At 41.1% G+C, this 23,443-nt stretch overlaps 1 protein-coding gene across 1 annotated transcript in view; it reads right to left on the bottom strand.

Annotated features, from left to right (window-relative positions):
- The window catches only part of LOC120517257 (beta-1,4 N-acetylgalactosaminyltransferase 2-like), a 77,247-nt gene that overhangs the window by 41,628 nt on the left and 12,176 nt on the right, over window positions 1–23,443 (bottom strand). Inside the window, exons 2-4 of the mRNA XM_039739458.1 lie at window positions 16,815–16,949; window positions 3,722–3,781; window positions 2,097–2,216 (exon numbers count right to left, since the gene is read on the bottom strand). Of these exons, the coding sequence (XP_039595392.1) occupies window positions 2,097–2,216; window positions 3,722–3,781; window positions 16,815–16,949 (315 nt within the window). The remainder of the gene's footprint in view (window positions 1–2,096; window positions 2,217–3,721; window positions 3,782–16,814; window positions 16,950–23,443) is intronic.

Genomic DNA, 23,443 nt, shown 5'->3' with positions numbered 1-23,443 from the left:
GGAATGAAATTAGCCACTGTCCTGTCAAAGCCGGTTTAATAATCTGAACGGCTGGACCTTTTAGATCCCTTATTAAAATCCGAACTAAGCAGTTTCAGTTTTTATTATCAAAGTTTGAAAGAACAAAACAAGCCTGAGCTGTTTACGTTATATTTATTTGACCGCTCTATTAAAAGACCATTTGATCATAATCATCAAAATGCAGTTTTAGATACGCAACAGTAAATGAGAAAAACATGAAAGCAGAAATTGCAATACGTCTCTCAAAATTACTTGGGCGAAGACATGTAAACTTTAATTACGGGTTGCGAGGCACAAAAAGAATCTATTCATTTCAAATGAAGCGTTGCAGCATCTCAGAAGGGAACGGGACAAAAGTTCATTTTTATTTAACACACTATCTTTTGATAGTCTCAGAGCACCCACATTTACACAGTTAATTATCGTTCATTTGCTTTAAAACACACACCCTTTGCACTCACACATCAGTAGCGCTGTGTCTTTGGTTCATCGAGTTGTCCCTGGTGACGGCTGCTGACTTTTCTGTCATTCTGTCCTTAAATTAGCTCTTGAGGTTGGTGGCATGCTATACTTTCCTGGGAAGGACCCCCCTCCCTGCTCTTGCCATAATAAGAGTGCCACCAGTAATTTGACTCCACTTCAAGCACCGTCTTAAACGTGTTGTAAAACCTGTTACGGTTGCAGATCATTTTCCCCCACTACAGCCCTTCCATCCATCCATCCTCTTCCGCTTATCCGAGATCGGGTCGCGGGGGCAGCAGTTTGAGCAGAGATGCCCAGACTTCCCTCTCCCTGGCCACTTCCACTAGCTCTTCTGGGGGAATCCCGAGGTGTTCCCAGGCCAGCCGAGAGACATAGTCCCTCCAGCGTGTTCTGGGTCTTCCCTGGGGCCTCCTCCTGGTTAGACGTGCCCGGAACACCTCACCAGAGAGGCGTCCAGGAGGTGATCAGTTGCCCGAGTGTCCTGGTTATTGGAACATTAGAACACTCTGGACGAGAACAGGCCATTCAGCCCAACAAAGCTCGCCAGTCGAGTTTTGAAAGTCCCTAACGTCTTACTGTCTACCACACTACTTGGTAGCTTATTCCAAGTGTCTATCGTTCTTTGTGTAAGGAAAAACTTCCTGATATTTGTGTGAAATTTACACTTCACAAGTTTCCAACTGTGTCCCCGTGTTCTTGATGAACTCATTTTAAAGTCACAGTCTTGATCCGCTGGATTAATTCCCTTTTGAAACTTTTGTCCTATTGAAACCAAAACAAATGAACTTAAACTACATTCTGATACTAGAAAAATAAATGTAGAGTTAGATAAATGTCGATAAAAGTTAAGTAGGTATAATAAAATCTGCATCTATGATATATCATTAATTAAATAAAAACAAATTGGTATTAGTGGGCTCCTTTCAAAAAAACGTTAGGGGGCGCAATTAAAACTGTTATGAAAACTCGGGTCGCAAATACTTAAAGGTTGAGAAATGCTGTCCTAGGTGAAGGACGAGACAAAGAGCGGTTCAGAAAACCTCCTACGATGATTAAGAAATTTGGATGGCATTTTCCCTTACCCAGACGCAGGTCACCAAGGCACTCCTCTGGAGCCAGGCCTGGAGGTGGGGCTCGATTGCCGAGCGCCTGGTGGCCAGGCCTGCACCCATGGGGCTCGGCTGGGCACAGCCCATAGAGTCAATGTGGATCCCCCTTCCCATAGGCTCACCACCTGTAGTGGGGCCAAGGAGGTTGGGTGCAATCCTCGGCTACAAGAAGCTGGCTGTTGGGACTACATCCCGGATTATTTTAATTGAGAATTAAAACGTCTGTGTCGGCCACTCCATGTTGCTATAGCTAAGACTTGGTGATGTGATAACCCTCTTTTCTTTCTATCACAAATGGAGGACTGCAGGTTGTACAGAATGGTAGGAGCAGCTTCATTCATTAGCCCAGGGTGTAGGCTACAGCCCCCATTCCCCCCCTTTGTCAGGCACAGGGCTGAAACTTGGAAGGCAAAACTAGGACGTGCTACACAAGTCATTACAGAAACGTCAATAAGAGAGACGACTGTAAACAGAACAGCTTACCTGGACAGATGCTTTTTAAACTCGGCCGTCCTCCTTGCTTGTATGCGGCTTCTCTCTTCCTCTTTCAAGACAGCTGGCAGATCATACACTTTAGGTACTTGTCGGCACGTGCAGGGAACCCTGTAGGAAGAAAAGGCAAAACATAATTCAGAAATTTGGTATTATTTTGGTCTGGTTTGGTTTTTAGGCCTCTCCAACCTGCTGGGAAAAACCTGGGGGGCAGGTTGGTGGCAGAATTGGCACTCCAGCGTCCATAAAAAACCTCCCAGTGTTCCATTCCATCTGAACTATAGTGTGGTGCTGAGGTGTCACCCATTGCATGACTGCACTCAGGTCCTAATCTGGGATCCTGAGTTGGTTTGTCATGTGGTGGTTGTGGCAATGCGCTGTATCAGCGGATGCTCCTAACCTCTCTCTCTCTCTTATAGATTGTCTTTGTAATGTTGTCTTTATATTTTTATTTTATCTTATCACACATGTGCGTTAGAGCTCCTCCTCGGAGGCTTGGTTGAGATATGTAATAACCCATCGCAACCAGAGGGGGCAGGTCCCCTAACACTGCCATCTCCTTCTTCTTCCACAATACTGAGAAGTTGCCCATAAGATCCCGGATGTCCTGGAAGAAGGCGTCGTTACTGGTGAAAGCAACCCATCAGATGGAGCTCCACTAAAGCGACTCCCTTGGTTCATTTTTCAAGACATTCCCGCTTAAGGGACAAACCCCTACAAATATAATTTTTTTTTAATCTAATTTTGATTTGCTGTCTCTGGACAATAAATAGGACGACCCGGTTGGCTCCCCAAAATTCAGAGGTGTCATTACTGCACTCAGTCACAATGTTTAAGCCAGTCCGTTTACAGTATTAGATAAGACCTTTGCTAAGTGAAATTCCAAAGAGGAAATTTACTGGTCATGCAAGCTTCCCTGGGGGAATACAGGCTGCAACTAGAATGGGAGCTGGACTGCAGGACTGAGTTGGGGTTGAATAGGATTGATATGAAGTAGGTGGTCGGCTTATCCCACTGGTCTTGGAGGTACATCAGGGAAGACAAGAATAGAGCTAACAAAGTCTCTCTGCCATTTTTTCATCAGCGGATGAAGGAGAAGACATAGTGGCCAAAATAAAATGCCATGTTGAACCAGACTAAACCAGTGCCACCTATTAGTCTAAGCAAGATACCCGATAATAATCCAGGTTGTATTATTAGTTTGCCAACATCAACATCATAACATAAGCGAGTTAAGTGACCAAACGGACCATTTTGGGAAGAGGGATGGAAGGTCCAATATTGGCATACCTTTTAGGGCCGCTAGAAATAGCCCTACATGACTCACTCCAACGTCTTCCAGGATCATGGAGGAGTACCAGCTCTCTTTTTGGTTGATTATTGCAAATGATCATGAACATGACTGACATTAAAAGTTTTCCAATGCACTTTGCATATTTTCCAGTGCAAATTACACATTCCAAGTGCGCAGTGCAGTAATTTTCGGATTTCTATACTAGGAGGTGGAACGACCCCCTGTGGTCTCAAAATAAAGGGTCAGGTTTCAAGCAGCAGCTTTCTATGTCAATGCCAAAGTCACTGTGTTAGTGTTTCTTGTAATTCTCAGTTCCTCTTACCGTTTTCTTAATGTTGGTTGAATAAAGTTCAGGTCATCTTCTCTTCCTTTGACTTCATTTCTAAAAAAAAAAATACAGAAAAACAAACATAAATAAATAAACTGGACGGCATCAATGCCAGAGGCAGTTTCCTGTCTTGCGCGCAGTGCAGCTGGGATAGGCTCCCTCACCCCTGCCATGATCTGGATTACGTGGAGTTGAGTGTGTCACGCTTGGTCATTGTTATGTGAAAAAGTAAGTGCCCCCCATGAAATGTGTGATTTTTTTTTTTTTTAATATAATTGGATATACCAAGATGAGATCTTCATTTAAATAGTACCCATTGGTAAAGGTGAGATAATATCACAAATGTCATGTCAGTTACATTTTATAGTCCACTGTATACTGAAATAAACAAATGCACATTTCCTACATGAAGAAAGTAAGTGCACTCCTACATCTATGGCTACCTCTAATACCTACAACTAGAATCAGGTGCTAAAGATCAGAGCATCACTAGAGAGGATCTTGCCAGAAGCCATCTCATTTAAACCTCAGACATTTAGTTTGGTTTGCTCTTTGTTGTTGAAGTGTGTGTTATCACCATGCCAAAACTGAAAGGATTATATCTGCCTAGAATTCAGGGAAAGGATTTATAAAGATCTCCAAAAAACTGGGAATTAACCATTTCCCTTTCTGGAAGATCACTTGCATGAGTTGAGAATTTTTAAACAGCTGCCTTCTTGTCCAGACCAGACTACCCCTGCAAAAAATTATCCCAAAGACCAGAATGGAAGATGCTTAAAGACATCTCTAAGAAGTCCAGAATGTCATCACAGGACCTTCAGGTTGCTCTTGTCATTAATGGTTTTCTTTGCTCACATTTGTCATTTTGTACGCCAGACTGCTCAAGTCTACCTGTAGGAAGAGGCTCCTCAAATTGGACCAACATTGTGAGGTGTACTAGGAGGAAACCCAGAAGACCATCAGGACAAGACTAAAGTTTACCCAACCACGACTTCTGGAACAGACAAGGCAAAGACAGAATTATTTGGCTATGATACCAGAAGACATATTTGAAGAAAACCAGAGACAGTGTTTGTCCAGAAAAGCATGATCCCAACTGCAAAGCATGGTGGTGGACATATTCTAGTTTGGGGCTACTTTGCTGCATTAAGGCTGGAGCAACTCACCATCACAGAATCCACTAGAGATTCTTCATTGTACCAGAGGGTGATTGAGGATAGAGTTTCAGAAGACTGAAACACAACCGAAGTGGACCTTGCAACATAACAACGACCCTAAACATACCAGTAAATCCACCAAGAATTGGTGGAAAGGAAAGAAATGGGGTGGCTCTGAAATGGCCAAGTCAAAGCCCGGTTCCAAATCCCATTGAGATGCTGTGGAGGAATTTGAAATGGTCTGGTTACGCAAGACGCCCCTCAGACATCACACACCTGAAAGAATTATGCATAGAAGAAAGGAAGAAAAAAAAAAAAAAAGTTTGGCCAGTCGATGTCAGGAAACGCTAAACAGGAAACGCAGACTTGAAGAGGAAATTCCAGCTATTACAGCCAAGGGTGGACTGACTTTTTCTGCAGAGGAAAATTATATATCTGCCCAGTTTTGGTTAAATAAACTATTACAAAGTCAATTTTGTATTGATTTATGCTCCAAAGATCCTGTTTAAATGAATTGAAGAGAAATGAAGAGCGACTAGGCTGATTCCAGGTCTACAGGGGTTGAATTATGAGGAAAGATTGAAAGAGCTGAGCCTTTACAGTTTAAGCAAAAGAACATTAAGAGGTGACATGATTGAAGTGTTTAAAATTATGAAGTGAATCAGTCCAGTGGATCGAGACTTGTATTTTAAAATGAGCTCATCAAGAACACGGGGACACAGTTGGAAACTTAAGGGTAAATTTCGCACAAACATTAGAAAGTTTTTCTTTACACAAAGAACGATAGACACTTGGAATAAGCAACCAAGTAGTGTGGTAGACAGTAAGACGTTAGGGACTTTCAAAACTCGACTTGATGTTTTCTTGGAGGAAACAAGTGGACAGGGCTGGCGAGCTTTGTTGGGCTGAATGGCCTGTTCTCATCTAGAGTGTTCTAATTGAAATGTCCGCATATATTAAAATAGAAAACACATTTCTTGGGGTGCACTTACTTTTTCACACATTTCTATATGACCCATGTGCTAATTCGAGGGTCAAATACTGCAGAGGTGTCAACCGATTCCAAAGAGCTGCCAAGAGCAGGGGACGTACCATGTGTGTCACATTAAATAAATACAAGTAGAAAATGAAATGGAAGTACAGATAATTAATGAAACATTTTCAATGAAAACGCTTATTCAAGCTTATGTCTTATTGTGAGGTGCAAAATCAGCAGATTTTTTGTCAATATTTTCATTTTATTTTGCTCAAGACAAAGCAACAGATGAACTTAATACAGGACACTTCCATGGGCAGTTTTCCTCAAACACAGTACCATTTGTTTGAACTGAGCAGGAATTCAGGAGATGCCCCAAACTTTATTGATGATTTAATCACTTGTGAAGGGAAGGGCACCAGGACTAAATTGGTTTACAGTTTGGGAAAGGAAGGCTCTTAAAACATCAAAAACTTTATTGCTTGGGAACACGGACATATTCAAATAGTTTAAAGAGTCTGATATATTGATAGCTAGCCAATCTGAATATCTAACAATCACGTATTGCAAAACTCCCATGGAAATTTTATAATAAATTAAGAGCGTCAGAAGAAGAGAGTGATGTCAGAGGAGGGAGCCAGCAATGTGCGGCCATTTCAGTATGATCGTCAGCAAAGCATCTCATGAAAAACTTCGAGAGCTGGATCAACACTGCCCTGGGACATTCATCCTTGATATCTTTATTTTTTTGGAAGCTTTTCCTAAAGACTATATCCAGACTTTACTATCAATCTTATTTTCTATTATTCTTTGTTCTATTTGGTATTATTATTCGTGTAATAAATATCACGCTGATTTTAATTTTACATACTTTGTCTTCATATCTGGAGTGATTGAAGTAATAAAGTACTGTAGATATTTTAAAGAGCACCTGGGGCAGTCGGAAGTTTGCCATACACTCTGTGCTACGAGGTTTATTAAGGGCTGAGGGTGAGAGCCCCACCCAATAGTAGGGAACAGTACGTAAAGTAAGGCATTCTTGGATGATAAATGGCTGATAGCCAAGGATGTTGAGCTTTTGTATGTTTAAATGTATTTCTAGAAACCGAATATTTAGGTTTGAGGTATATTTAAAACATTGTATGTTGTTCGTGCCGATAATAAGTAAATCTCTTGAAGTGCTAAGAGACTGACAAGTTTTGTATGTGTTATTCCTAAGGCACTTGCGTGGTTAAAAGTGCATGAGATTAACCAGCTGTGTGTGTGTGTGGGCACTGTTGAAGTTCTGTATGTATGCGTGTATCTGTGTATGTGTAGGTTAATCTTAAGGTGCGACCAACCTGGTAACAAACCTGATGAGCACACCTATCCCTGAAGAAAACAGGTTAAGGATATGTAGAGGGAAATGTCACGATAATACATGTCTTGTTTTGGAAAAACTACGGCTTCTTTCAGATCTTACTGCTGCGATGCGATTACGATGGGTGACTGACCGAGTGTTATGTGCTCTGCTCAATGCTAGCAGTAGCCAAGCCAATTTAATACAAATTCATTTTTCCGCACCAATGTTTACTTCAATTCACACACTTGCATGACACACACGCTTGTTCAGAATTCTCTCTATGTGAATACATACGTTCAGGCGTGATATACGATGCAACATCAATAATGGACAGCAAGCCATAGTAAGCTGGCACATAGTACCTGACTGATATGGAGGTAACGGACATTGCCGACAGTGAAGAAATGTGTTGGTACCCCTCCACAAAAAAAGAAGACCCCACAATTGTCTCTGAAATAACTCAAAACTGACCAAAGCCATTGGCGCCTATCATTGCTTATTTTGTATTCGACAAAAATCAGACTTTGAGTTTTGATTCAACAGAATATTTCAAATAAATTACACAAATAAAAATGTAATGGACAAAAACGATGAGACCCTTCACCTAATATGTTGTTGCAAAACCTTTAGAGTTTGCAGTCCCTGCCAACAAGCGATTCTTGGAGCTCTCCATGAAACTTCTGCACCTGTCCACAGGTAGTTTGGCTCACTAATCCTGATCAAATTGTGCCAGGAGGGTCAGATTTGAAGGGGGTCTTTTCCACACTCCATGTTCCAGTTCTTTCCATAAATGTTTGATGGGATTCAAATCAGGGCTCACAGAAGGCCCACTCAGAGTAGTTCCATGTTTTCTTCTTAGCCATTCCTGGGTGTTTTGGCTCCTGTTGAAGAGTCCATGACTTGCGATTTGAGACAGAGCTTTCTGACTCTGGGCAGTACGTTTCAGTCCAGAATGTCTCGATATTCTTGAGATTTCATTGTTCCCCAGCACAGACTCAAGACACACCAGGGCCAGATGCAGCAAAGCAGCCTCAAAACATAACCGAGCCTCCTCCATGCTTCACTGTTGCTATGGTGGCCTTTTCTTTGAAAGTTTCATTTGTTCGTCTGTGGACATAGAGCTGATGTGATTTGCTAAAAAGCTCCAGTTTTGTCTGCCAAAGGCATTCAGGCTTGTCAATGACATTTTCACGTGTCTTCTTCTATTGAGCCCACTGTGACTAAAAAAGTGATGCACTGTGCAATCAGACACTGATGGATCTCGACCTTAGAGTTCAGCTGGTATCTCTTTGGAAGTTGCCCTTGGCTTTGCGTCTGTCATTCTCACTACCCTTCCGCCCATTCTGGGGTTGATTTTCCTCTTGGTGGCCATGTCCAGGGAGGTTGGTTACAGTCTCATGGACCTTCTTCTTCTTACTAATATTTGAAACTGTGGTCACAGGAACATCAAGCTGTTTGAAGATGGTCTTCTAGCCTTTGTCTTTCACATGCTGGTCTATCATTTTTTTCAGGTCTTCTCAGACAACTCTCTCCTTTGCTTTCTCTGGTCCATGTTCAGTGTGGGACACACGATGATGACAAACAGCAGAGTGACGACTCTTCTCCATTTAAATCGGCCGAATGACCGATTGCATGACTGGAGACGTTTGTGATATGAATTCAAGAAAACAGCCAGTTTGAAAAAAAAAAAATCCCTCAAATACAATTATTTAGAATCTTTTCTAGGGGTCCCAACAAATGTGTCCAGGCCATTTTAGAAGATCTCTGTAGAAGAAGCAACACTTGCACTCCTTGCATGCTTGATTTGCTTTACTTGATGACATCTTATAAGGCACGCAGGTACACAGGGGACAATCACTTTTCATGTCATCACTTTTGCAATGAGCTAGAAGTGGACCGACAAATCTGTCCACATCTGTACTTACTTACCGGCCCAGTAAAACTCCAACGTAATGGAATAAAGAACAGCACAGGCGGAAGAGTTAACAGCAAATCACCTAGAACTACACTTTTGAACAGCAGCAATTGGGACAGAAGAGTTTAAGTGGAGTAAACCCCTTAATGTTTGGTCTGCGTTTTAAATGTGAAACACCAAGGGGCACCCACCCCCTTGCCTTGATGTTATATGCAGAAATCAAAGTGCTGGGAGTCCTAAGGGGGGGGGATCATCAATTTGACGCCCCCCCCACCCTACTTTACCTCAGTGCCAAAAAAACTTTAACAAGATGGAAACCCCAAGGAGGTTGCCTCCTCTTCTCTTCATTTCTACGTAGACATCCAATAAGGAGGTTGAAGACCCTGACGCCATAAAAACTTTGAAACACTCTGGTTTTGAAAGATTCTGCAGATAAATAAACTCTTTCACATCTTACTAGAAATGCAGTTCCATTTGTGGATAGTGCGTTCATTTTGGTTGCTTACATTTTGACTTAAATTGCGTTCAAAACAATTGTAATTGTATGAGAATGAGCAGGTCTAACCAGACTTGCTAATTGTCAGCCGTTGTCCTCATCAACTTGAGTATTATTACCCCATTGTGTCCTATCCCTTTATCTCCTTCAACCTGACTGGACTGGTTGGCTTTGTAATTAGGTCCCCAAACCAGCTCTCTTAGCAGCTCAGCTGTCACATGATCTAGAATTGTAGATATAGGGCCTTTGTCACTGTGGGTGAGCCTAGCAACCTTGAAAAGGCCATCTCCTTGTTTCTGTCACCACTCACAACTTGTTACATTAAGTATGTACAGTATAGCTTACCTCATCACCTTGGCAGTGTCCGATCAATGGACCCTGGTGACCTTCACACAAATGAAACGTCTATGTAGTCGGCATCATTTCTTTAGACTGGCCTGCAGTTTTGAAAAAAGTGTTCAGCCCCGATGCCTGATGTATGAAGCATCCTGGGTACAAATCCTACACCTAATCATGGTCCGTTCTCACCACTTTGTTGTCCATTTTCCTCCCACACCCCGAAAGATACAAAACTTAATTTGACAATTATAATTATAATTATAATATGTGTTAGATGGCCCTGTCCATGACACCGGTGTCCATGATTCTTGTGAAAAGAAAGTGGATTCATCATCACTCGGCTAGCATATAAAATAATAATAATAATAATAATAATAGATTTGAAAAAAAGGAAAGCAAGATCTAAACAAAGTGTAAGTCTTAACCAGGCCAAAAAGTAAAAACAAATAAATAAATAAATAAATGAATAAACAAACAAACAAACAAACACCACCACAACAGAAAAATTGCAACAACAGACTGAGGGGAGCAGGTGAACAAAGGAAAAAAAAACCTGAGGCCTTAGAGCAGGCATAACTGTCACCTGCACCTTCATACAGACCCCAAGTGATGACCTCATCTGACAGTAATTAAAAATTAAAGAATGTTTAATTACATTACTGAAGGAAGCCAGAAGATAATTAATGAAAGCAATGAAGATGGCTGAGTAACATTAAAGCAACAACAAAAGAACCACAGGGGCTTAACAAATACAAATACAAAACAGACAGGTTGCCAAGATTGTAATGGCAATATGTGAGACTCAGATAACAAACTGCTTGTGATGGGTTGGATCAGGGGTGGGCAGATTCAGTCCTGGAGGGCCGCAGGTTTTTGTTCCAACCCCATTTGCTTAATAAGAAGCACTTATTGCTCCAGTAACACGTCTGCTTCACTTTCGTTGTCTCGCTCGTTAAGATTATGAACCCTTATTGCTTATTTTAGTCTTAAACAACTGTATTCTTGGTTTTTAATTGCTCCTAATTAGTAATAACATGCAAATGGCAAAAGTGACCAGCATTTCTCCATTTAGCTTGTTACCATTTACACCTGTGTGTGTATTTATCATGCATTATTGGGTTTAATTAAATACTTGGAAGGAAAGTTAAGAGAAAAAAGTGAAGCACTGAGAATTACTTATCTATTTTAGGACATGAGAATGACTTGACATGGCACAGTTAAAGCACTAGCAAGCCATGAAATTAAATAAATTGACAAGGATTGGTTTGTAATTAAGCAACTGGGTTGGAACAAAAATCTGCAACCACTGTGGCCCTCCAGGACTGACTTTGCCCACCCGAGAGTTGGATACTTGACAGGTTGACAAGGGAACAATGTGAAGGTAGTCTTTCAGCATTTTTTAGAGTAGCATCCGTATCCTCTAGGCAAACAGCCCCTCTGCTCACAGCCCCTCTGCTCACAGCCCCTCCGTCAGGCGCAGAGAACGTCAGAGAGAGTGAGAGAGACAGAGAAAAACAAACAACCAAGCACCGCACAGGAAGCATATCGTATATCATTGAGGAGTTTTATTTAATACGTAATATATGCTCCGATTGGGTAGCTTCTAAGCCATCCGCCAATAGCGTCCCTTGTATGAAATCAACTGGGCAAACAAACTGAGGAAGCATGTACCATAAATTAAAAGACCCATTGTCCGCAGAAATCCGCGAACCAGCGAAAAATCCATGATATATATTTAGATATGCATACATTTAAAATCCGGGATGGAGTGAAGCCGCAAAAGTCGAAGCGCGATATATCGAGGGATTACTGTATATATATATATATATATATATATATATATATATATATATATATATATATATGAGAAGGTCTGTGATACGGTTTGCATATTAGCAGCTGGAGATCCACAAAGGGAGAAAATGAATCACGTATCATAAAGTAGTTTTTATTCCTGAGCTTTCAACCCCTACCAGGGGTCTTCATCAGAGGATAATGTTTAGACTTAAAAGAGTCAAAGGCAATATATAGCAATACCTTACGGTGGGGTTGTTGGGAGTAAAGTCTTGTTTATTAAGAATAAGTTCTTCTTAAGTTTGTATATGCTGGATTTATGTCCAAGTGTCTGTTGATGGCGTTCTCATTTGATAACCAGGATTCAGCCAGCTCTCTGGCACTTTTATTATTGGCTTTAAATTTTACTTGTACATCATCCCAAATAAATGTATGTGCTGTTGATTTAGTATGCTTATAGATCAATGACAGTGCGTCCTTTCTTCTGACGGCGTTGCGGTGTTCCTGTATACGTGTTGCGATTCTTTTTGAAGTTTGTCCTATGTATACCGCTGAGCACGAACTGCATGGAATGCTATAAACTGCGTTTCGTGTTTCTGCTGTCGATTTCTTGTTTTTAGCATTAAAGAGAACCGTGCGCAGATTGTTCGTGGGTTTGTGTGCTATTCTGACACCTGACTTGGCCAGGATGCGTGCAGCACCTTCAGACACATTGTGGTGATAAGTGGTGGTTATGATTCGAGTCAATTGTTTGTTGAGTTTTTTGGCGTCTTCTGTGTAGGCTTCGCTTAATGAATGTTTTCGAGTATCCGTTTGAAATGAAAAGGTGGAAGAGATAGCGTCTGTCTTTCATTTTTGTTTCCTTCGTATTACAATGGGTGTGGACTCTTCTGAATAGAGTTTTAACACAGCTCCGTTTATGAGATATCGGGTGGTTGCTGGCGAAGTGCAATATCTTGTCTGCATAGCATTCTTTACGGTAAACACTAGTAGTCAGGGTGGCGTCATTACTTCTTTCAATGTAGATGTCCAGGAAGCTGATGTGTCGGTTAATTTCTTTCTCCATTGTGAATTGGATTGCAGGGAATATTGGGTTGATGTGCTTGTAGAATTCATTCAGCTGATCATTTTTTATTATGACGAATGTGTCGTCCACATAGCGTATCCAAATTTTGGGTGTGAACTGAGATAGAGCCACGTTTTCAAATCGCTGCATTACCCGTTCTGCTAGAAGTCCTGATAACGGCGATCCCATTGGCATGCCTTCTTTCTGAGTATAGTATTTGCCGTTAAAATGAAAGTGAGTTTTTTGGTAGAGTGATATTAGGTGTAGTATGTCTTTAATCGATAGCTTAGTTCTTGTTTCTATAGTGGGGTCACTTTCCAGTTTCATTAAAAGTGTTTCTGTGGCTAGATGAATCGGTATCATGGTGTATAGCGACACAACGTCAAAAGAGACCATGGTTTCCTCCACGGATAAATCTTTTAAGCGTTGTAATGCCAACTCAGCGCTGTTCACAGAATATTCTGAATCAAAAGTTAGATGTTTGAGTAATTGGAAAAGTCTTTTTGATAAGTTGTAGGATGGTCCGCCTATTAGGCTGACCACTGGTCTGAATTTCAGTGGTGTTTTATGTATTTTCGGGAGTCCGTAAAATTCAGGGCAGATAGCATCGTTGGATTTCATTTTGTAATAATTCTGTGCATCCAGGTGGTTGTTATTCCGGAGTTTGGTCAGAGCAGTGTTTATTCTATCGTGTGGTTTTCGTTGGGTCTTTACTCAGCTGTTGATAAGTGTTAGTGTCAGAAAGCATTTCTTCTATAGCTGTGGTGTATTGTTCTTTGTCTAAAACGACAGTTGCACCTCCTTTGTCGGCTGGTGTGATGATGATGATGCTGCTGTCATTCTGTAGCGATCGTAGGGTTTTTTGTTCACTTGTGGATCGCTACAGAATGACAGCAGCATCATTACTCCCAACAAACCCCCCCCCTCCCCCTGTAAGGTATTGCTATATATTGCCTTTGACTCTTGTAAGTCTAAGAATTATCCACTGATGAAGACCCCTGGTAGGGGTTGAAAGCTCAGGAATAAAAACTACTTTATGATACGTGATTCATTTTCTCCCTTTGTGGATCTCCAGCTGCTAATATATATATATATATATATATATATATATATATATATATATATATATATATATATATATATATATATATACACATATATACATATATATATACACATATATACATATATATATATATATATATATATATATATACATATATATACATATATATATATATATACACATATATACATATATATATATATATATATACACATACACACACTATAGGTAGGTATGCTCCAATGTCAAACATGGCCACACTTATCTCATCGTCCCCCGCGTGGCGAGAAGAGCACATGGCCGTGATGCAAATGCACAGGTACACATGTAGCTCTGATCTCTTTCCCTCTCAAAAACGTCAAACGTTAATCTGTAGATGATAATTTCTGCTGAACAAACGGGTATCGCAAGCCAAGTGGAGGCAAGGTGCGCTCCAACACATGGTGACGGAGACTGGTGCAAGAGTGAGGATGGCCCAGTCCGGCTCCCTATTGCTGAGAGAGAGAGAGAGAGAGAGAGAGAGAGAGAGAGAGAGAGAGAGAGAGAGAGACAGATGAAAGGCACTATATGATGGACAGACGCAAAATCAAAAAATAAATGTGATTTGAAAATTACATGGTAACCACAATCCACAGAAGCTGATGCAATACAACACATTGACAAAGGCTTATGGGTAATCTGAGCATGCACAGTGCAGTGCTCTCCTGTTACTTTAGTTGAAGCCAGATTCAAACGAACATGGACGCTCTGCTGTGGGATTGCACATTGTGGAACAACACACCAAGGTGAAATTTCTTTGGGTAGTAGGAGTGAAACCTGCTGAAATTCACAGAAGGATGTTGGCTCCATAAAGAAGTGAGAACAGCAGGACTCACAAAAAGTGTATGAATGAGTAGAAAAGCTTAAAGCAGGAAGAACAAGTATAACCTACAAAGCTCGATCTGGTTGGCCATCAACATCGTGCACACAAACCCACATCGCTAAGGCAAATGCCTTCATCAGAGAAGGCTGACGGATTATGTTGTCCGCTGTTGCTGTGTTTGGATATCAGCTATGGATCTGCACACGCCATAATGTGCGATGACTTGAGGGTACCGTAAAGTTCAGTCAAGATGGCTACCCCAACAGTTTACTGATCTGCACAAGCAAAACCCTTTGTTGAATCTCTACAGGTTTCACTTCCTCTCCCCAAAGAAATCTCACTACATAGACAGCACATCAATAACAGTGCAATCCCACAGTGGAGCGTCCATGTTTCATGTGACCTTGGCTTTAACTAGACTAACGGCAGAGTGCTGCACTGTGCATATTCAAGTTACCCATAAGCCATCACAAATGTGTTGTATTGCCCCAGTTTCTATCTACTGCATTATTTTCAAACTGATTGCCTTTAATTTTTCATTTACCCACATATATATAGAATAGATTTTTGAAATGAGAAACAAATTGAATAAACCACAGAGTCTGGAGATTTGTAGTTTCTATATTTTAGGACATGGGAGTGTTGCTGGTCAAAGCCCACTTGGATACCTAGTATTGTTGGGGACAGAATTTGGGGGGTGGCACCAAAGCGTGTGGTCAGCATTAAACTTTGATGGCCTTCACCTTTGGCATCAGGAGCCCTTTTGAGTACATGCCACTGATTTAACAAAACACAACTAATAGACTGAATGGCTCAGGATATAATCACCAATAGAAATTGTTTGGTGTGAGCGTCCCCTCCTGTTGCCCCCGGCAAGATGTCGGCCATACATATACTATATGGGAGCTACATAAAAACAGGATTGGGTGATAAAAAAAAAAAATTGGGAAATGACCATTTGGGCCCCAGGAACCAAGTTCCTCGAACTATTGTGTAACATTTCAGTAATTATTGACCGCTCTGATGCTGACCTTTCTGATCATAAAATATGTCATTACGATAACAATTGATGAGAAGAATTCATAATTAATTGCAGAATTACTGTATTTGAGGGTTCTTCTAGAGGGCCTCTTTCTCTTATACGATTTGACTCAAAAACTAATCAGCACATCATCATCTTATAACAGGCTTAAGTTTCGAGTTTGGTATTTTTCCATCCAGCCATTTTTGCTCTGCACCATCCTCGAGAAACTGTGACACACACACAGACTGTCACACACTCATCATCGAGATATCGATGTTTTTTTGGTATCAAGGGACCCTAAAATGTCGAGATATGTCGGGAAAGCAGTAAATTGAAATTTTTGACGAGTCTAAAGCTTTTGCTCTGCCCCACTAGACAATCGGTTATGGTGGGCAAGGGGAGAAAAGCAAAAAATCTAACGCTCAGGGCACCTAAAAAGAAGTGTCAAAATTGGGTCATATAAGATCCGTAATCGAATCGGCGTTTGGAGATGTTGTAAGGGTTGATCATTTGAATCAATAGAATTAGGCTGAAGTATTTGGACAGCCATTTTAGCTCTGGACCATCCTCAAGAAACTGCGACACACAGACACACACACATAGACTGACACACACCCATCATTGAGATATCGATGTTTTCGATATCAGGGCACCCTAAAATGCCATGATATGTCGAAAACTGGAGATTGAAATTTTTGACGAATCTAAAGCTGTTTCTCTGCCCCACTAGACAATTGGTTATAGTGGGCGAGGAGCACAAAGTAAAAATCTAACGCTCAGGGCACCTAAAAAAAAAAGGTGTTAAAATTGGGTCATATAAGATCCGTAATCGAATCGGCATTTGAAGATGTTGTAAAGGTTGATCATTTGAATCAATTGAATTAGGCTGAAGTATTTAGACAGAACTTTCCAAAGAAGGAGATACATAAAAGTACACTGCAATAGTGAGGACTGTCATGGCGCCACATTAATTACCCCTCACTAATTCATCCTGCCCCAAATGTGTAAACAGCTCCGGAGGTTAATAAAGTTGATATCAAACACACTTACGTTTCAGAAGAACTTGGAGATGCCCATTTATCAGCGCCATCCACAGGCTTAACCAAGTAGAGTATGTTATGAGAGTAGATGCAGACAATCCCAAGAACGAAGAGGACCAGGAAAAGCAGGAAAACGTTCTTCAGGCTACAATATGGGAAAAAGCAAAACATCAAAATTTTTGTTCCAGGCTTTATCTGAGTGATAGCACCTCCATTATTTGATAAAGGAGATCTGTTTTGAGCAGTCAACTGCTGCCCCGCACCTTTCACATTTGATATAGAGACGGTCTATAAATAATTTATTTGCTGCACATCTTATGCATGTATTCATTAGACGCATAATACAGCAGTGATAGAAAGAAAAAAAAAAACGGAAACTTTAGGATTAATTGTACTTCAATGAGCAAAAAGTCTGAGTTAGTGTAAGCTGGCCTAATTCAGGGTTTTCATATAAAATGTAAGGATTAACTTAATTTGAGTTAGAACTACATAATGAACATGAATAGTTGTGTCAAATATCTGAGATATTCAAATGTGTACTTTAATTTAAATATTTAAACTGTAAATATTCTCGATTTAATAGAAATTTGTCATTTGTCGACCTCGGATGGAGGACCATGGGGGCTAGATCACTTGTAAAGGATCAAAAATAAAATCATATTTGTATCACTGACCTTAAATTAATCTAAAACGATACCCAACATGCCTATGTTTGAAATTTGCCATTTTCAACCTTCTGGATCATAGAGGGCTAAGACCACCAGTAAAGAATCAAATACAGTACAATGAAACCTTGGATTGCGAGCAACTTGGTCTGCGAGTGTTTTGCAAGACGAGCTAAAATTTTTAACAAATTTTAACTTGATAAACAAGTGAGGTCTTGCAATACGAGTAGTCCGTATACACTTTGTCCGCTGAGCATCACGTGGGGATTGTGGGTAATCGTCGCCCGTGCTCGTTCTCAGTCGGCGTGCCTCACTCATATAGTCAACATCCGTATGAGCATATACTGTTTATTATAGCATGGTGACCACCTGTGTGTACTCTATGAGTCCCTGTCTTGCACCCTAAAACACGAGGTTGAGTCTCAGTATTTTAGCAACACCAGCTTTATTCAGCGTGAAACAGGGACAGCACGGTTATTTATTGTAGCGGGATCTGCCACTAACTATACAGAGACACAGCAATCAGACAGGGCCGTGACCAGGTTAATGGCGAAGTAATACTGTGCTCTTACATTTCTAACGTTCCTTGCATCACCCATCGACGGCAGGCGCTTATAGCTGGACCATAACCTTTTCTGATTCACTTTTACGGCGAACTGCTACAGTGCTGGGAGCCTGCGGCTGCTTCGGGACGCTCTTCCACGTGTTGTCCCGTTGGGGGTGAAATCCCAAAACAGTTTAGAAACCTTACACTGCGTAAAGTTTTTTTTTTTTTATTTTGTGTCCAAGTGTAGTGACTCTTCAGGCAAAAGCAACTGTCATTGGATAGTTTACCTTGTTAAAGTCGCAAAAAAAGAAAAATATTCCAGTGAGACAATAGATAGCAGGGATTCTGTTAGTTCGAATGAAAGTCACCCTACATAATAACCCTCTTCCTCCTCCTCCCCTCTCTTATCTTCCTCACACCAGCCATGATTCTGTTCAAAGGTAAAGTGCAGGTTAATTTGATTTATGTATTTTTACTTTATATCTCGTATTAATCATTTTTATATAAATATTTGTGGGTTGTGAAAAGAATTATCTAAGTTTCCATTATTTCTTATTGGGAAATTCGCTTTGATATACGAGTGCTTTGGATTACAAGCACGTTTCCAGAACGAATTATGCTCGCAAACCGAGGTTCCACTGTATCAAAAATGTGATCATAGTTGCGATTATCTATTCATTATCCAACCCGCTATATCCTAACTACGAGGGGTCTGCTGGAGCCAACCCCAGCCAACACAGGGTGCAAGGCAGGAAACAAACCCTGGGCAAGGCGCCAGCCCACTGCAGGGCACACACACACACACCAAGCACACACCAGGGACAATTTAGGATCGCCAATGCACTTAACCTGCAGGTCTTTGGATTGTGGGAGGAAACCGGAGTACACGGAGGAAATCCAAGCAGGGAGGACCCGGGAAGCGAACCCGGGTGTACTAACTGCGAGGCAGCAATGCTACCCAGTGCATCACCGTGCCACCCTAGTTGCGATTAGCAACCTTAAAATAGCATGAAACAACACTCCACGTGGTTATATAACCAATTCCCATTATTCAAACTTTTGTGAACCACACCGATTTATATCCCATTAGAGATCAGCTGTGGCCTGCACAACTTCAAGCCCTTCGGAGCATTTTTTCTGAAGACACCTATTGGTTTACTCTTTAACATAAGAATGTCATTTTTTGCACAATATAATGTGTTTTTTTTTTGGTTCTTAATAGGGGGAACCCCCCCAAAAACCTCAATGAACTGTATATTTTAAGTGGGGGCTTTCTCGTGCCAGCGAGTCTAAAATACTAGAAGTGATTCTGAAGCGTTCAGAAGTCATTCATCCAATCAGATGTCATTCTTGTGAAATTTACTCGGTTATAAGATTTGCTGTATTGTAAGACCAGCTAGAACCGGTAAAGAGGAATGTTTGAGGTTAGCGTCGGTCAAAGGTGTAAAAGCATGAGGTATGCCCTGGGGCACTCTTGTCACAGATAAAACATTGACTAATGGAAGAATTGACACAATTTTGGACCTGGACTGGATTATTCCAGGGTGGCGGCCCCTCCTCTTGACGCCTCATTGGGCCTAAAATGGCATAGAGAAGTACAATAAAGACACCAATACCAGAGCAAACAGATAGATTAGATTAGATTAGATAGATACTTTATTAATCCCAAGGGGAAATTCACATAATCCAGCAGCAGTATACGGATACAAAGAAACAATATTAAATTAAATAGTAATTTAAAATGAAAAAAATAAAAATAAAATTAAAATTAGCATTTACTCCCCTGGGTGGAATTGAAGAGTCGCATAGTGTGGAGGAGGAACGATCTCCTCAGTCTGTCAGTGGAGCAAGACAGTGACAAAAGTCTGTCACTAAAGCTATTCCTCTGCCTGGAGATGATCCTGTTCAGTGGATGCAGTGGATTCTTCATGATTGACAGGAGTTTGCTTAGTGCCCATCACTCTGCCACAGATGTTAAACTGTCCAGCTCCGTGCCTACAATAGAGCCTGCCTTCTTAACAAGTTTGTCCAGGCGTGAGGCGTCTTTCATCTTTATGCTGCCACCCCAGCACACCACTGCGTAGAAGAGGGCACTCGCCACAACCGTCTGGTAGAACATCTGCAGCATCTTACTGCAGATGTTGAAGGATGCCAACCTTCTCAGAAAGTATAGTCTGCTCTGACCTTTCTTACATAGAGCATCAGTATTGGCAGTCCAGTCCAATTTGTCATCCAGCTGCACTCCCAGATATTTATAGGTCTGCACCCTCTGCACACAGTCACCTCTGATGATCATGGGGTCCATGAGGGGCCTGGGCCTCCTAAAATCCACCACCAGCTCCTTGGTCTTGCTGGTGTTAAGGTGTAAGTGGTTTGAGTCGCACCATTTAACAAAGTCTTTGATTAACTTCCTGTACTCCTCCTCCTGCCCACTCCTGATGCAGCCCACAATAGCAGTGTCATCAGCAAACTTTTGCACGTGGCAGGACTCCGAGTCATATTGGAAGTCTGATGTATATAGATTAGGGTTAGGGTTAGGTTTCTACCCCAGCCACTGCAGGGAACGGCGATCATCTCACTGCGTAACGTAGGAAGGCCTTCACTGGACCACTAGGCACATTGAGAAGTTCTGCTATCCATCTAGGTTGCATTTGGCGTAAATGCCTCACTGATATTTGATTGCTTTGCTTCAGCTTTAAGCACGTTTCAGGAAATTTATGATTAAGGTTTATGAGTGAATAGAATGTTGTACCCGCTCCCCTATCTGATTGTTGTATAGATAGATAGATAGATAGATAGATAGATAGATAGATAGATAGATAGATAGATAGATAGATAGATAGATAGATAGATAGATAGATAGATAGATAGATAGATAGATAGATAGATAGGATAGTTTATTAATACCAAGGGGAATTTACGATAATAATCTCAGTACGGTCTCTGTTGACAAATGAAGAGGTTAAATTGGGGACATTTTAGAGGACGTGTGGTCCAACTGTGACACCCCCACAACTGAACTCTAATCTGTTGTAAACATAAAAAGGAATAAATGAATACATAGTTGAATAAATAAAACATACCACACTAAAATGTTGCAAGCAGTGATTAGACAATGTTACAGGCAACTCTGCCTATACAGCTAAAAAAGAAATGACAAACAGATCATCAATCAAACACTCTTAAACCAACATAATCTAATCCAGGGTGGTTGGGCAGCAGAGCCTATCCTGGCAGGATTGACACATGAGAGAATGAACTTCAAACGGGGCATCCCATGATAGACCCATCAATCCATCCAGAGTCGACTGTCATTTTTGCAACCCTAAAGTTCACCTTACGAGAAGAATTTAGGAGTTGTAGTGGACGCGACACTATGCACTGGCAGACAGTGTTCAGAAGTCAGTAAGAAGGCTAACAGAATGTCACGTTATATAGCGCCTTGACGTGTGGAGTACAAGTCACAGGAGGTTCTGCTCAAACACACTGGTGAGGCCTCATCTGGAGTCCTGGGTGCAGTTTGGGTCTCCATTGAGACGGACCAGGGAGTCACAGACAGTGACCAGGCCACTATGTGTAGGAAGAGGACAGAAGTGATCATAATATCTAATAGGATGTTAGGTTATACAGTATAGCGCCATGATGAGTGGAGTACAAGTCAAGGGAGTTTATTTTTAAGTAAATGTAAAGTATTACATATAGGAGCTAAAAATGTTACATTTGAATATACAATGGGAGGTCTGAAAATCAAGAGTCCACCTCATGAGAAGAATTTAGGAGTCGCACTGGACTCGGCGCTATTACCTGCAAGACAGTGTTCAGAAGTCAGTAAGAAGGCTAACAGAATGTCAGGTTATATAGCGCCTTGATGTGTGGAGTACAAGTCACATGAGGTTCTGCTCAAGCTTTATAACATACTGGTGAGGCCTCATCTGGAGAACTGAGTGCAGTTTGGGTCTCCAGGCTACAAAAAGGACATAACAGCACAAGAGAAGGTCCAGAGAAGAGCAGCTGGACTGATTGAGGTCTGCAGGGGATGAGTTATGAGGGAAGATTAAAAGAGCTGAGCCTTTACAGTTAAAGAAAAAGATGAAGAGGAGACCTGAGTGAAGTGTTTAAAATGATGAAGGGAATTAATGCAGTGGATCGAGATGGTGACTTTAAGATGAGGTCATCAAGAACACATGGACACCGTTGAAGACTTAAGGGTGAATTTCACACAAACATTAGGAAGTTTTCCTTCACACAGAGAACCACAGACACATGGAGTAAGCAGTGCGGTAGACAGGAGGACTTTCAGGACTTTCAAAACTTGGCTTAATGTTATTTTGGAAGAATTAATTGGACAAGACTGGCAAGCTTTTTTGGGTTGGATAGCCCGTTCTCATCCAGACTTTTCTCATAGAAAGATGTCCCAAAGAGGTGAAGCTGTAAACCTTATATATCACCTCTAGCTGTGCTACCCATCTACAAGATGGGTTGAAATTTATCAACACAGACATCAGCGTTAACATTTGCAGTGCGCCATCTATTGGGATGCATTTTGAAATGCATGTTGTAATAAAATGCAATGTGTTTTTCATTCCAACAGATGGTACATCACAAACATTTGTAGTAAAAAAAATACAGTTTTAAAAATGTTTGTGATGTTCCGTCTGTTGGAATGAAAAATGCAATGCACATGCCTCTGTTATATGCCATTTGTTATGGAATTCATAAAAGCAGGGGGATCCCTCCACCTGCAGAGCCACAGCACCATACGTCACCACAGGTCTACGCCAGCAATTTTTGACCACAAGTTTTAGGATGGAATTGTCGTCACCACACATCTCCAGCAGTTTGGTGAAAGAAGTTTATAGATTGGCACAAATCAAATTGATAGACACACAAACCACACTAAACCCTAACAACACTAACCCCTAATCTTAACCGTTTATAGTTCTGGCAAACCGTACAAACCCCTAACTTTAACTCCTGCCCCAAAACTTCTGGCACAGACCTGTGGTGACGTGCAGCTCTGCAGGTTGATATTATTGGAAAGCAGTGCGAATTGTTTGTGATTCACCATCTGTTGGAATGACAAATGCAACACATTCCTACAAAGGTCTGTGATGTGCCGTCTGTCGGAATGTCAGAGCAGATCGTTCCTCCACCACACTATGCGACTCTTTAATTCCACCTGGTGGGGGTAAACTTTAACACCACACAAGATTATAGACTGTTATATCTGCCTCGTACTCTCCTCCTTCCATTTTTTAACTTGCACTGCATTGTTCTCACTCTTTATTATTGTTCTTATCAGTATGCTGCTACTGGAGTACTGTATGTGAATTTCCCCTTGGGGATTAATAATCTATCACAGACGCTTGTCCTTTCATAAAGGTTGACTGTGTCATTGAGGTGACTTAAACTCCAATTCACTGTTAA

Source organism: Polypterus senegalus, chromosome 17 (assembly GCF_016835505.1).
Source record: "Polypterus senegalus isolate Bchr_013 chromosome 17, ASM1683550v1, whole genome shotgun sequence".
NCBI lineage: Eukaryota > Metazoa > Chordata > Cladistia > Polypteriformes > Polypteridae > Polypterus > Polypterus senegalus.
This window is presented reverse-complemented; position numbering and strand designations above follow the sequence as displayed.